The sequence below is a fragment of the Hemicordylus capensis genome, chromosome 5 (assembly GCF_027244095.1).
Source record: "Hemicordylus capensis ecotype Gifberg chromosome 5, rHemCap1.1.pri, whole genome shotgun sequence".
NCBI lineage: Eukaryota > Metazoa > Chordata > Lepidosauria > Squamata > Cordylidae > Hemicordylus > Hemicordylus capensis.
In genome coordinates, this window is record NC_069661.1 from 188,506,547 (window position 1) to 188,521,972 (window position 15,426).

At 41.5% G+C, this 15,426-nt stretch overlaps 1 protein-coding gene and 1 long non-coding RNA gene across 5 annotated transcripts in view; one reads left to right on the forward strand and one right to left on the reverse strand.

Annotated features, from left to right (window-relative positions):
* Nucleotides 1–1,213: 1,213 nt before the first annotated feature.
* LOC128327326 (uncharacterized) lies at nt 1,214–13,285 on the reverse strand. 2 transcript variants are annotated; one of them, XR_008308594.1, is made up of 5 exons: nt 12,136–13,285; nt 9,716–9,792; nt 8,102–8,163; nt 7,664–7,816; nt 1,214–2,962 (listed from the first exon to the last, which is right to left on the reverse strand). It is a non-coding gene; the product is annotated as an uncharacterized LOC128327326 (long non-coding RNA). The 2 variants fall into 2 exon arrangements; XR_008308593.1 differs by lacking the exon at nt 1,214–2,962 and having other exon boundaries at nt 7,038–7,816.
* Nucleotides 13,286–13,290: 5 nt separating this feature from the next.
* CPSF6 (cleavage and polyadenylation specific factor 6) overlaps nt 13,291–15,426 on the forward strand; it is a 41,033-nt gene continuing 38,897 nt past the window's right edge. For 2 of the 3 annotated variants that reach the window (XM_053256012.1, XM_053256013.1), the window contains exon 1: nt 13,292–13,445. In XM_053256012.1, the coding sequence (XP_053111987.1) occupies nt 13,386–13,445 (60 nt within the window). In that variant the 5' untranslated portion in view covers nt 13,292–13,385. Of the gene's footprint in view, nt 13,446–15,426 lie in introns of all 3 variants that reach the window. The other variant, XM_053256011.1, reaches the window with a different exon arrangement.

Below are 15,426 nucleotides of genomic sequence, written 5' to 3' on the forward strand. Positions count from 1 at the left end.
TACCTGGACACTTTTGATTGGGCTTCCATGCTCGGATTTGTGGATTTCTGCACAGGTGTATAACTTTACATTTAATGCAGCTCCCTCTCCCTTTCTCTTGAGTCTATTCCTTTTGAACAAGTTATATGCTTCAAGTACTATACTACAATATTGAGTCACTTCTCATGAAGTTTCAGTTATTCTGTCAGACCTACCAGCTGGTCTACACTGCAGCTCAAGTTATTTTTGCATCTAACTTAATTTCCAAGTACTAAATGGTGAAATGTGGTGGTATTTTACTTTTCTTTTAAACTCTTGCTGATTTCTTTGGGAATGTTGATCTGGGATGCATAAAGGCTAAGCAAAAAAATAAGTATGAACTTCAGCATTTGGTCCATAGCTAAAAGAAGAAGGAAGCATACCATGAAATCAGTGATTGGTTTGGGAGTTCTAGAATCAAGCCAAGAATGTCTTGCTACTGGACACTTCTTCTTCATCATGCAGTTGAAACATATGGGAAGTTGCTCTTATGCAAATCCAGTTAGTTTCAACGCAACCTATACAACACACATTCCGTGTGCTATGGCAACAGAGTATCATGGTTGTATTGAAACTGGAGATTTGGACTGTCACACTGCACCTACTTAAGTTATACAAGAATATTTCATTAGTACACCAACACAGAATAAGCTGATGTAATATGTATTTTTGTCAAGATAATTCTGTGCCACATAGTAGTATTGAAGCCCCAAAACCCAAGAACTGGAATGAGACCATTACTACAACTAGACAATGCTCCAGTGATTCCATTATAAAAGGCACTCTATGGTACTGGTGACATTAGTTGACATATTGCATACTCCCACATTTCATGAACTACTTACCTTTACCCTTTTGGACTGGTTCTTTCTTCCCCTCAAGGGGAACTTTTTATTCTGTTCTACAGTTTGTGGCCTCTACATTTTTCTCCTCAAAACTTTGTCAATACCCTTTCCAGAAATTGCAGAGCCAAAACAGACTTGAAATGTCATATGCCATATGTTCTTATGCAACAGCCTTTCAGCAGCTGGAATAAGAAATGCTGGCACCTGCTTCTTTAACAAAAGTGTTGACTTATTTCAGCAGAGAAACCAAGATTAGTATTTTTCTTATAGGATCAATGAATCATTTGTATCTGATTCAGCCAGAATTTCTTCCTTACTATCATTCAAGTAAAAATGAGCTTGCAAAACAGTTTATTTATTTATTTCACACATTTTTATACCACCCAAAACTTATGTCTCTGGGCAGTTTACAAGATAAAAACAACATTAAAACATTAGTTAAAAACAAAAACAAGAAATTTAAAACACAACAATTCAAAATTGTTAAAACAATATTCTAAAACAACATTAAAAACAATCAAAACCAAGAAAATATTTTATGCAATTTTGTACTGGTCAGGTTTTTCCCTTAGAGAAAGAATGCTGATCGGGAAGATCATGGGGAGCTGCCATATTGAGTTATTAGACTAATTATCCATCCAGTCTAGTAAAAAGCGCTGTTGCCCCTGGACTTCGAGGCCAAAGTCCAGGGCCTCCACAGCCCCTGGTGGGCCCCCAAATCCTCTTTAGCCTGCCCCACATAGTGTGGTCTCCTGGTGAAGCACCATGATGCTTAATTTGCTGAGGACGGGGGCCTCCAAAGGCCTTTAGGTCCAGGCTCCAAAATTACCTAGGTGCTCCTCTGAGTCTAATATGCTCAAAAACCACAGAAAGTGAGTCTTGACCTCAGCTCTCAGGTAGAAAGCCTTATTTAGCCCTGCTGTTATCCTTTAACTCAGTGTTCTTCACTGTATGACCAGGGGCTGGTGGCAGCCCCACCAACGCAAACTGTGGCCCTCTGACCAATGTTTTATTGGACCTATGTGAAGCATTGGTTGAGACTGAATTCTCTATACAGTCCGCCTGGCACCATGCAGAGACCACCATTATCACTATGTGCAGTGCAGCGCTTTGCTGAGGTGGGGGGCTTCTTTATGAAAAACTGAGCCCACTTGAGCCTCTGCACTATCTTGAAGGTGTTCAGAGAGTGCTGGAAGGCATTCAGAGAGGCGTTCAGAAAGTGTAGCCCTTTCCAGCATTTTCCCCACAGAACTCTTAAAAGAGGACTTTAAAGGCCCTCCCAGACTGAGAAAAGAGTAGTGCTGTGCAGAAGTCAGAATAGTGGGGAATGGCTTTCACACTTATTTTTTGCCAAAGCAAACCCCATTTGAAAAATAATGAAGACCACTGCTTTACCTAGCGGTCTCAGAAAATTAAACATTGACCTTTCTCATGGGCATTCAGAGAGGGCAAGAAGGGGCAGTTGTCCCTCCCCATGGATTGAACCAGTTCCCATTGAATTAAATGGGCCATACTCCAGGGAGCAGGGTATTGGATTGCTGGCTTTGCCCACCCCCTCCCCTGGAAAAAGTCCTGCAGATGCTCCTGGCCCCTATACTTGTTTCAGAAACATATTACCCTGTGTCAACTGCAACACACATGGACAAGACAACCCAGAAATCCTCACATCTGTTATGGTGGTGGTATTACTGTACTGGCGAAGAAGATGCAATTATTTCAGGTATGTGTCTTTGGGCTTAGTTACAATAGAGTATAGCAACAAAGGGGTTTGCCAAAGGCTTAATGGAGAAGATGGGTTTTAAAAAGGGATTTGAAGTAAGAAAGAGGAAGCATTGCATAGGTTTTTTCAGGAGGCTGTTCCAAGCATAAGGAGCAGCAAGGAAGAAAGGGCAAAGTTGTTTGAGTGGCCAGGAGACCTAGAAGACTGAGGGTGTTGGAACTAGAAAAGCAAAGGTCATGGGCAGGAGTATAATGAGATCTGAGGGCAAAAAGATAAGGGGCTAAGCCTTCAGAGATGAGCAGATTATGCTGGATCTGGAACAGTACAGATCATCTTCTTGTAGATTTATTCAATTGTAACCGGTACTTTTTGGACAACACTATGAAAATATGAAATAAAATAGAACCATATTGTTACTGGTAGATACTATTATTCTTTTCTCCTTTTTCTAAAGCAGCTGTGAATGATAAAGATTTATTGTTTGTTTAAAACAAATCAGCATTTCAGAAGGTCCAGATTTCCTCCATCTTACTTAGTACATGCTTTCCAAACTATTCTCCTGAAGTATATTAACACAGTATATTCCAGCCTTGTTGTCTTATACAATTTGGCTCTTACAGCCTGACATATAGAAGGAAATACACTCCAAAGGAAATACATTCCAAAGAGCAGTTGCTATGTTGCAATGAACAGCAATGGCCAGCTATATTCATGAATATTTTGCTCCTGGAATGTATCTCTATTGTATCTGGAAGTAATTGATCGAGTCTTTGAAGTACTGTCTCAAAGCTTACCCAAACTCACTAGAGCATAGATTCTAATGTCCCACAAGAAGGGAATGTGGAGTGAGCCAAAATGTGCCCAAGTAAATTATCTTCACCATTTAGACTGCTGACCCAAAATGAACTTATCCATTAACTTCAGCAGGAATTATCCAAACTGCCAACACAAGTAAGCACGGAAATACTTTAGCAGTTCATGGAGCAGAATGGAAACTTCATGGAACAGAATGGAGGCTTCATGGCAGAAGAATTCAAAGTCTGCAGTCTAACTGGTGACTATATAAAGCTTAAGAGTTATATTACAATTAATACCTCTTTAGAGCATTTCAAATCTTTTATTGTGGTCTTAAACCAGCATAAAGCATAAGCTCATACATTATAGTACAATATATGTTGTAAAAAAGAATTTTAAAAAGAAGCATAAAAACAAACTTAACAGTGATACTTATTTGAGATTAGCAATTAACAAATGTTTTGAATATGGCCTGCCTTATTCTAATTATTGCTGCACAAAATTTAGCAACCTGAGTAATATGAGGACTTGAATCAGATAACAAAAATTTGTGAGGAGCAAAATCCCCAGACACACTCAGCACAGGTGTAAGAAAAACTGAACTAATGTTGTTATATAATTCACAGCAGAGAAACACATGCTCTAGCCTTTCTACCTGGTTAGCATCACAGGACAGAGGCGTAGATGGTATGAAAGTTTTTTATATCTACCCTCCACCAGAGCAGAAGGCAGGGCATTAAATCTTTCCAAAGAAAACACTCTACAATGGTGAGGGAGAGGCAGATGAAAAAGGTAGGCCGCAGGGGTAACTAGGTATCTAACAAGCTCATGTAAGGGCAGCAAAGGGGCTTTGGCTAAGTCCACTTGATACTCAATGTCAGGTATACGCTGTTTAAGTAATGACTTAGCTTTCTCCAACCCCTTAGATAAGAGCTGCATAGACAAAAATCCTAGTAAAGAGGGCTTAGATTGAATTGCACTTTTCCAAGAGGAATGGAAGTCATCAACAATTATCAGGGGTACAAGACCAACTGGGGAAAGAGAGAGCTTAAGCCAATGAATTAGCATAGCTAACCAGAATTTAGCAGTAACACTCACCAAGCCGGCTTCTAAGCATAAGGCCACATTAGAAACACAGCATGGGACCTGAAAAATAGCCCTCAGGAATTTTGATTGTATTCTCTCTAAAATGACAATATTAGGGAGCAGACTTAATTGAGCTCCATACAAAGCCTGGGCCAATAGTGCAATTGAGGATGGAATAAACAGGCCTTCCCTGGTGAAATGAAATTTCGGAAGGGCAGTAGTGCTCTTATGCGCATTATAAGCAACCATGTCCCCATGTGCCTTCCTGCTACCCCTAGCCTGAATACCAACCCCTAGATATTTAAATACAGATATCTGTTCGATGACATTACTGTTGATTGACCAAGTAAAGTTCTTAGGTCTTTTAGCAAAGACCATTACCTTTGTTTTATCATAATTGATTTCTAGCTTAGCTTCCAGACAGAACTCTGCAAAAAAATTTTAAGCCCTCTTAAGACATATTGGTGACCTTGATAATAAAACCGCATCATCAACATATAAAAGGATGGAAATATGCTTGTTTGCCAATTTTGGCGGATGATACTTTGGGTTATCAAATCTAATAGCAATCCCATTTATGTAAAAATTAAAAAGCAAGGGCACTAAAATACACCCTTAACACTCTTCAAAATTGGAACAGAGGCTGACAGAGAGCCTTGAGGGAGTCTAGAACATTTAGAATTTAGAGGAAGGGCCGGGATAAGATACATTATTATGACAGTCCCACCATAACCTTTGACACTAATAGCATGAGTTTCGGAAGTGATCCCCTGAGTGTATGCATTAACATGAAAAGGTTAATTTAGAACTGTTTGACCATGTATGTTTCCCAGAAATAAAGGACACCTCACACACATTCTGTTGGATAACAAATTCTTTCCCCTTTGTGTATGAATCATTTCTTAAAGTCATCCCATGAACACCAAACATTATTTGAATGATGGATTCAGCTTTTTATGCACAGCATACATTATTTGTGTGAAGAATGCATGCTTATACAGTTGCTTGCACAGATTTCTTTATATGATAAAATATATTTCTGAATGTATACATATGCACACTTAATAAACAAATACTATTAAAACAGCTTGTAGTTTGCAAACATATTAATGTCTTATGTTGTTGTGAATCTAGTCTTTTCGGGGGTTTTTGCATTTTAAATTTTTATTGGTTTTTACAATAGCTTTTATGTTTAAAATTATATTCCTTTATCTAATTCTACATATAAGTAAATATTGACTTGCCTATCTGCGCGGTTCACAATAACTATACATATAAACCATTGCTATAATAATTCAAAACATACATACTCCACAGTACTACTCGATTTTACCCAACCCAACCTGCTGTTATTATTACTATATTTCAAACCCTACTAAAAGTCCATATTAGAAAAATAATTCTTTAAGTAAAGCAAAAATTGTTCCCAATCTTCTTTAAAACATTCCAAATTTCGTCTCTTACAAGTGCTGTAAGCTTTGCCATCTCAGCATATTTCAAAATTTTTATCAACCAGTCTTCTTTTGAGGGCATTTTAGTGTCTTTCCATTTCTACACATATACTATCCTGGCTGCCATGGTTGCATCATAAAAAATGTTAAATTTCTTCTGGAGAACTCTCTTTGAGTTATTCCCAGCAGGAAGGATTCTGGCCTCTTAAGAAATGTCACTTTAAAGATTTTCTTCAACTCATTGTATATTATATCCCAAAAAGCCTTAGCCTTCCCGCATGACCACCACATATGGAAAAAAGTTCCTTCACATTGTCTACATTTCCAACATTTGTTTGAAACATTTTTATACATTAATGCTAATTTTTTCAGTGTCAGATGACAGATACCACCTATACATCATCTTATAATAATTTTCTTTTAAAGTATAACATGCAGTAAACTTTAAATCAGTTTTCCATAATTTCCCCCAAGCAGCCATATGACCCACATCTTGAGCCCATTTTATCATAGTTGTTTTAACTACTTCATCTCTTGTCTCCTCCAAAAGCAACAACTTATACACCTTAGAGACTAATCTTTCATCATTTTCACACAGCTCCTTCTCAAATCTCGACATTTGATCCACAAACCCAACCTTAAGATCCTTTTTATAAATTTCATTTAGCTGATGATACTGAAACCAATTACTAACTAAATTTTGTACTTCATTTAAATTTTTTAGTTTACAGCCCTTCTCTTGAAAATGTAACAAATCCCTATAAGTACCCCATTCAGATTGCATATTTGTCTCTTTACGTGCCAAAGCATCAATTGGGGATACCCATAGTGGAATTTTACACTCCATTTTTTATATTTTGCCCATACTTCCATCAGACTCCTTCTTACAAGGTGATTAAGAAAGTCTTTATGCTCTGCTTATGATTCTAGACTTTTCTTAGCTCTATGAGGTCTCATGACCCATACTGTCCAATGGTAATTGCTCCCTTCATAAACACAAAGAAATCTTATGTAGGTTTAACTAAGACTTTATTCAGAAACAACTCTATTTTCTCCTACTTCTCCCTCCTTTTTATTTCCGATTCTACCCCCACCCACCCCACATTCGCCCTATAGGATCCCCACTGGAACAAACTTCTAAAAGACAAAAGATCACTAGATAGAATACAACAGTTTCCCACATTTTGCTTGCTTCTTACAGTAGCAAGCAAAATGTGTGGTGTGTAGTGGTTAGAGTGCTAGACTAGGACTGGGAAGACCCGAGTTCAAATCCCCATTCATCCATGAAACTCACTGGGTGACTCTGGGCCAGTCATGTATCTCTCAGCCTAAACTACCTCACACGGCTGTTGTGAGGATACACATAACCATGATACAGCAATCTGGGCTCTTTGGAGAAAGGACAGGATATAAATGTAAAAATAAATAAATAAAATAATTTTTCCAATGCATTTTTCTAGGATTTTGAATTCTTTTGTAGTCTGGGTGAGGTCTGCTAACCACCTGCAAAAACTGCATGTTTCTATCTTTCATGGTTTGGTCTGGGAGTTTCATGTCAGTAAGCGAGGCTTGGAGTTTACAAGCAACTTAACTTCTTATGTCACTGTGACTAGAACTTTTCTAGCTCTATAAGGTCGCATTCCCCATGTTCTCCAATGGAAGAAATTTTCCAGATGTTCTGGGAAAGTAATGATTTTTCCTGGGTTTTTTGGAATTTTTTCATGGTCTGGGTGAGGTCTGGAACCTACCTGAGAAAACAGCATGTTCCTAGCTTTTATGGGTTGGTCTGGGAGTTTCATGTCATTCAGTGAGGTCCAAACAGCTTGATATTATATTTTAAAAGTGTATTCTGTTTTAGAAACCAGTTTTTTTTCTCTGTATTAGGCAATGTAAGATTCTTCCTACAAGGAAAGTAAATATGCACGTCATTTCCACATGAACAATACACTCGATAGAACTGTCCAACAATGGGAAAGAGAGAAATATTTTCAGATATCATAAGAAATGGGGTCACCTATGTTGTCAGAGGTGCACTGAGGAAATTTGGAGCCTGGACCTAAAGGCCTCCCCCCCCCTCCCGCCCCAAAGATGTTGCAATGCACTATTTCTTACACCAGAACATGCTCAAGGAAAGCTGGAAACTTTTGGGGGGTATTTTTAGAAGAAATTCTGAATAAGAAACTTACCAATGACCTGCACATGCCACATTTTGCATGGACAGTCCTGCCACTTAAATTAGCTGCATGCACTTTAAAACAAAACAAAACACCAGATCATGCTCAGGGAAAGCTGGAAACTTTTTTTAAAAAAAGAAGAAATTATGAACACTTCCACTGACCTGTACTTATCACATCTGGTATGGGCGGTCCTGCCACTTAAATTAGCTGTCTAAACAGTGGGCCTGGGCTATGTCTGGGGCTCTCCCAAAATGTCCTGCCATGTGACCAGGGTGGCTGCACTGCCAGCCCGTGCCGGATGGCCGAGTGCATGATTCTGAGGGCAGCTGCGGCCTGCTTTCATCTTGCATGACTGTGCACGGGGGGGGGGGGGGGCGCTGATTGCATTCTCCCTATCCACCAATTTCCTTGAAGCTATGAAGTCATCTTTTGAAGATCTCCACCTTTCTTTCCCTACCTCCTAGCCAAGGGCAACATAATAGATGGGCTGTCCTACCTATATTTAGAGGATATACCTATACCTATATTTAGAGGGGCTGAGGGGGCCTGCCCGTGGCCAGCCTGCCTCCACAGCATTGGCAGCTAAGGCACTGGGCCTGGCTTGGAGCAGGCAGCTGCTTCCCTGTGCCTGCACAGTGCGACTCGCGAGTGTTGCAAGCAAAGCACATGACGTCAGGCTGGCCTGCTCAGCCCTTAGCCCCCGTGACGCATTGACGTGATCAGTGGGTGCTGGGCTGGCTGCAGCCGCCCCCAGTTGCACACTTGGCTGCCCAGTGCAGGCCAGCACTATGGTCATCCCAGCTCCCAGCAGACATTTTGGGGCTCCCCCTCCCTGGCGTGGAGGACTTCCACCTGGAAGTCCGGTCCAAAAGGCAGCCATTGTATGTTGTGATTCACTTATTTAGAAGTGAATACAATCAATTGCACTGAAATCAATAGGACCTGAATTGCTTTAGAATTTAGGTATAATAAAAGCAAAACATACAAAAGCATTCTGAAATAATGGAGTTTTTATTCAGATGTCTTTCCTTCTTTCAGCAGTTGCCTCCATTCTCCCTATCCACCAATTTCCTTGAAGCTATGAAGTCATCTTTTGAAGATCTCCACCTTTCTTTCCCTACCTCCTAGCCAAGGGCAACATAATAGATGGGCTGTCCTACCTATATTTAGAGGAGCAGTCAGTACAGACAACTAGGTATCACACCTTTGTCTTATGGGTGGGTTGTATCCTCCTTCCCCACCTCCGCTTCTTCCAGAGGAGAGTAAAGACCTATTTATTTAATTGTGCCTTTTCTTTTTTCTTTTACCTAACCATTTTGGAACTTTGATGTTATCTTGTGTTATCTGCTGTTTTGCTTTGTTTTTCTAATTGCCAATTTAAATTTATTATTTTAATTGATATGGGCCTTGTTCAATAAATTTCCTTCTTCCATCAAAAGGAGCTTCTTCTGGAACCGATGGAGGAAGGGAACTTTTGAATCCAACCCTTGTTAAGGGAGTGTGGGAGAGTTGTTCATCACTTATTTGTGGTTGAAAAGCAGTATATAGCTATTGGCAAGCAAGAAAGTGTAGCTGAACATTCAATTGTCTGCCTTAAAACGAGGATATTGCCTGAATACTTACCAAAAGATCTAATTCTACAATTCTCCCTTGAGATAAAGATGTGTTCATAAAGGTGATAAAGATGTGTTCATATCTATCTGGAAGAAGAAGAACTGCAGGATCAGGGTTGGTTAATTTGACTTAAATTATAGTGACATCTACTGTAATATCAATGTATGACAATGCAACAGAGTTAAGAAAGATCATCCCCAGAGAACTGTCCACTCCATTGGAGGAAGATGAATGGATGTGGATTTGAGAGAATTTATTTAGTATATTTGTACACCGGCTCAAACCGGCTATGGATTGGTTTACAACATACAGTCACCCCTCACCAACTGAGAAGGTTCCGTTCCTGGAAAACCTTGCGGTTGGCAAATTCATGGTAGATGAGCCATTTAAACCAATGTCAAATGGGGGTTAGGGGCAAAGGCACAGCAAAGGCAAGTCAACCTGCATGTTATGCAGTAACTTCTATAACTATGGAAAAACACTTGGAGCACTGTAGTAGGGGATAGAACTGGCAGACTTAGAGGCTCTTCTGAGCAAGGAGTTGACCGATGTAGGCACTATGAGACAAAACAAGCCAGACATACCTCCAGAGATGCACCCATATTTACAAAGGGAACCACTGTCATCTCTTCTTTGCCTTCGATGGGCAGAAGAGGCTGTATGTACCCAAAACGTGTGTGCCCAAAGACAGCTGGCAGGAAACACACAAAAAAGTGACAATTGTGGGAGAATGGTTTGTAGAATACACTTAACCAGCTACCAGTAGGGATGTACATGGAACCAGTTCTGTGCACTCCTGGGAGGGCGAGTTCCTTTAAGGGGCAGGAGAGGTGCTGCCTACCTGCCAGCCCCAGCCCTGCCACTTTCCCCTCACTGGCGCTCTCACAAAAAGTGGGTGTGTGGGGCTGCAGCATGCCTCCCTGCAGCCTGCATCAGCATTGCCATGCAAATGGCCGATGCGCACATGCTGCACCCCTGCACATCCGCTTTTTGCGAGAGCTCCAGAGGGGGAGTGGCAGGGCAAGGGCTGGCAGGTAGGCAGCACCACCCCTGCCCCTTAACCAGCCAAACCTGCTCAAACGCCGCAAACTCCCCCCTCCAAACCTGCTCAAACGCCGGTTGATGGCACCGGTTCAGCACTTCTAGAATGGAGCGCTGAACAGTTCCGTGCACATCCCAGCTACCAGTCCTTTGGTGACTGCCTTTAAGTCAGTTACAGTGTACTTTCAACTGAAATGCTTAGAAAGTCTGGATCCTCGTTAATATTGAGTCTGAAATGTCTTTTTTTTTTTTAGCTAGCAACTCACATTTTCAGTGAGATGTGAAGTCACACAGGGCACCATGTTTGGGATGGGGGGGTATCGCCGTTGCACTCCCCTGAAGTGAAATGTACAATTTTTGTAAGTTCTATGGTCTGGAAAAGTTGCAGGGCATCTTATGTAACCAATGGGACTACTTAGGAGTAAGAAGTACTACCTGTGAATTAAAATTCATGACTTTGAGTTGAACAACCATATGAATATGATGATAGATGCTGTATGTAATTTCATTGCTTATAATAATAAAAAAGAAAATCCATGCTCTCTGCTTTCTCCATACAATACTCTTTGTATTTCTCAGCAATCTAGCTGAGCTAGGGTTATAATTCGTAAATAACCTGATTTAGACCACATAAAACATTTTTCTCTGCAAATAACACAAACCACATTAACACAGAAGTAGCAGCTGATAATACTTTACAAAGTAGTGATCAAACTTTCTAGTTAATCAGAACTCTTCTTTAGGCTGAATATTAAACAAAGGTGGCAAGGAGAGAGAAACGATGCTGCTAGGCATGGTGAAAAAGTCTTAGTCTGCAGTTTGTAATATGGAGTGAAGGAGGTGTAATGCAGATATGTTAGGTTACTACAATGACAATGATTAATATTTATATACTGCTTGTCAACGTTCAAAGTGGTTTACATTAAAAATAATAATAATAAGATGCTTTTGTGTCCCCCAAATGACACACACTAAAAAGAAAGATGGACTCCAGCAACGACTACTGGAGGGATGATGTGCTGGATGGAGAGGGACAATCGCTCCCCACCCCCTGCTAAATATAAAATAATCACCACTTTTAAGAGTGCCTCCTTGCTCAGTTAGCAACTTTTTGGATAGGCTATGCAAGGTCCGAAAAATGTCTCAGGTTGCACCACTTGGAAATGGCTGTTCTTTTGGAAAATACAAAGCCTGCAGTTACTCAGACTTCTTTCTAGCACTAATCAGAACACATCGGTGCCTTGCAAGACAGAATGCAGAAGTTATGGATAATGAAACTTATGTAGTGCTTGAAGGGCATGTTTTCCCAACAAGCAAAATCCCATCATTAGGTGGTAGAAGGTCCTGGAGAGCAACAGCAGGAAAGGGCTATTGCCTTCAAATCTTACCTATTAGCTCTGTGAGAGAAGTAGGATTTTGGAGTAGATGAACACTTGGTCTGATCCAGGAGGAATCATATATTCTTAAGGTCAACTTCCTTTAGGAACCATTTAGTTCTACTTTTACACAGAACCAACAATTTTTGTCTGCTTTGGAGAATATCAGCACAGTAAATAAGTGTATTGTTTCAATACAAAAGCAGCCTACAAAATATGAAAAATAAATAATAAAAATGTATAGTGACATTCCAGAGGAGCATCTGTGCTAGTCTATTGCAGCAAGACCAACAATAAGTTCTGTGGCACCTTAAAGGCTAACATGCCACACAAAAAGCCCCCCCCCTTTTAAGTCTTTAATGTGCCACAGGAAGCTTTGCTGCTTTACAACAACAACAACAAATATTTCTATACCGCTTTTCAACAAAAGTTTCCAAAGTGGTTTGCACAGAAAAATAATAAATAAATAAGATGGATCCCTGTCCCCAAAGGGCTCACAATCTAAAAAGAAACAGAAGGTAGATACCAGCAACAGCCACTGGAGGGATGCTGTTCTGGGGTTGGATAGCGCCAGTTACTCTCCCGCCCGCTAAATATGAGAATCGGCACTTTAAAAAAACTGAGCCTCTTTGCTCATTTAGCAGGGGTTAACAGGGACAGTTGCTCCCTCTCTGCTAAACAAAAGAGAACCACCACTTTATTACTGATAATCATTATAAACCCTACCCAAGGTTAAAAAAAACCCTATAAAGATATTTTATATCCCTAAAAAGCAGAATACTTTATTTCCAAAGTAAAGTCCTTTGTTCTAATTTAAGGTTCGACTAAAAATGCATAGAATTGGGCTAAGAAACTAGCACAATTCCTTCGCACACTTACTTGGGAGTAAGCCCTGTCAAAAAGCAAGACCCGCGCCCCCCAGCATAAGTTCTGGCTGTGAATGCTGAAAAGCATCCTTGCTCGAGCCACCCCATAACATGACTAGTGGGGCCCTGGGGAGCAACGAACCGAGTAGAGACCCACATATGGAGACACCAGCCAACCTCCGCACAACAGAGCGTGTGCGAGCCCCTTGCGCCTTCCCTCCCCAGATTAGAAGTACACACACACACACACTCAAGCCCGCCGCCACCGGAAGCTCCCTTGTTTTCCTCCGGAAGTGGCGTCGCGTCCCTTCCAACTCCTCCCCTCTCTGGCGGCGGCAGGCAGCTGTGGAGAGCCAGGCGGGGCTGGCGGCGGCGAGGGAGGAGGAGAGGCGGAATATGGCGGACGGCGTGGACCACATAGACATCTACGCCGATGTTGGAGAGGAATTTAACCAGGTAGAGGCCCCGCGCGCCCGGCTTCCGCCTCGGCCGAGACGCGAAGAGTCGAGAGCAGGCGGGGAGGGCAGGCCTGGTGCGGCTGGGCGGTGCGCGCGTGAGGGAGAGGCGCGCTGGCTGGCTCGGTAAGGGCCCTGCAGCGCGAAGAGAAGCCGCCGCCATTGTGTGCTGTGGCGCTCGCCGGGCGGCCCGTGAGCTTCCCCCTTGACGCTCCGACCGGCTCCCGGGAGTGGGCTCGCCGCCCGGGGGACCCCCTGTTGGAGCGGCAGGGGGCGCGGCCGAGCCCTGGAGATGCCTGCCCCTCCCGCCTAGTTGCCTTTTCTCTGGGAGGCCCCAAGGGCTGGAAAACAGCGAGCCGGCGATGGAGCCTCTTGTAACGCTGCAGGGCTTGTGTTCCCTCCTTCTCCCCCCCTCGGGACGAGAAAGGTTCTAAGACGGCGGCGCAAGTAGGCGCTTCCCTGGAAGCTGCCATATATATATTTGCGCGAACAGACTAAAGCTCTCCCTAAAGTGTACTCACACACAATATTGTAAATCCTACACCATGGTGGCTTTGGTAGGCGGGGGTAGTAGCGGCAAAACATTTTCTTCCACAAACCTTTGTAAGGTAGCGTTTTCCCGCTCAATTTTCCTTACAGAAACGCTCTGTTCAACGTGCACGCCATGCGCAGACCCCTCCCTCACATCCTTTCATAATTTTTCAAAACTAAAACTCAATTTAATAAAGTAATTGTGTCCGAATGGCTCTCTTCCTGGGTTTAATATTCTTTAGATAGGATAGAAAGCTTACTGAAGACTGGGTTTTTTAAAAATAGGCTTAGAAAAAGGCAGAATCCTTGATCTCCGAGGAGGTTGCAAGAAAGGGCAGAAATACAAAACATGCAGTGAAAGTCAGGAGTACCGTATGACCTCCACTTCTTACCTGATTTGATGCTGAAAAATTTAGAAACCAGTTGAGTGATTCACCCATTCTTGGTTTCATTCTCTTATGTTGTCTCAGGGGAATGTTGTGGAGATGTTGAAAATTAAGCAAGAACATGTCTATAAACACATCTCAGGATTGCTTTAAACATCTGTTCAGAAAGGTGGCAATGTTTTAAACTGATGGCATGACTACATTTCAAAGATGCTTATAAAAGCCATAGTTCTAGTTAGTGGATGGCACTCAGTTCTTTCTAGTTTGGAACAGGAGTCATTCTTCCAGGAGGCACTCCTGTTTGAGTAGGGACAACTGTTGGTGCTACAAAAATGCTGCTTTTCTCCATTCTTGCTGGGTCTGATATTGCTAATGTATTAAGAAACGGCTGTGAAACAGTCAGTATATTTATTCCAGTCACTAGACAATGCATTCAGGAAAAGTCATGTTTTGCTTGATGACAGAAGACCATAGTGAGGGCAAGTGAAAACCATTAGAGAGAACACTTCATGATATTGGCGCCTTCACTGAAAGGGCTTGATTCTGCATTCTTGCTTCCGTAAAGGAAAGAAAATAGAATTTGGAACTGAGGGAATAGGGAGGTACATATGGGATAAGATGCTCCCTATATGCACTCAGTAGGTGCACAGCAGTGATACTGCTCACAATGTCATATTTGCTCAGAAGTAAGTCCCATTGTGTTTGATGGGCCTTATTGGTTCATATGCATAGCAATATAGGCTGAATCTACAAATTTCAATGTCAGGTAATTAATTTGAATACCTAATGTTAGAGGTTTTCTGTAATTGCATAGTAATTGAAGATCCAAATTTTGAAAGACTATACATTGCAATTTATAGTTTGTTTTTGAAGTTCATTATGATTTGCACCTGTTGTAGCATCTACTTGTACATTCCTTGTTGCAGGTATTGCAGAAATAAATGGGTTTCTAACAAGGAATTCTCATCACCCTTGGTAAACTACAGTTCCCAAGAATCTTTGGAGGAAGTATGACCATTAATTTTGTGTAAAATACAAAACTGTAGTGTGGATACGTCAAGGGAG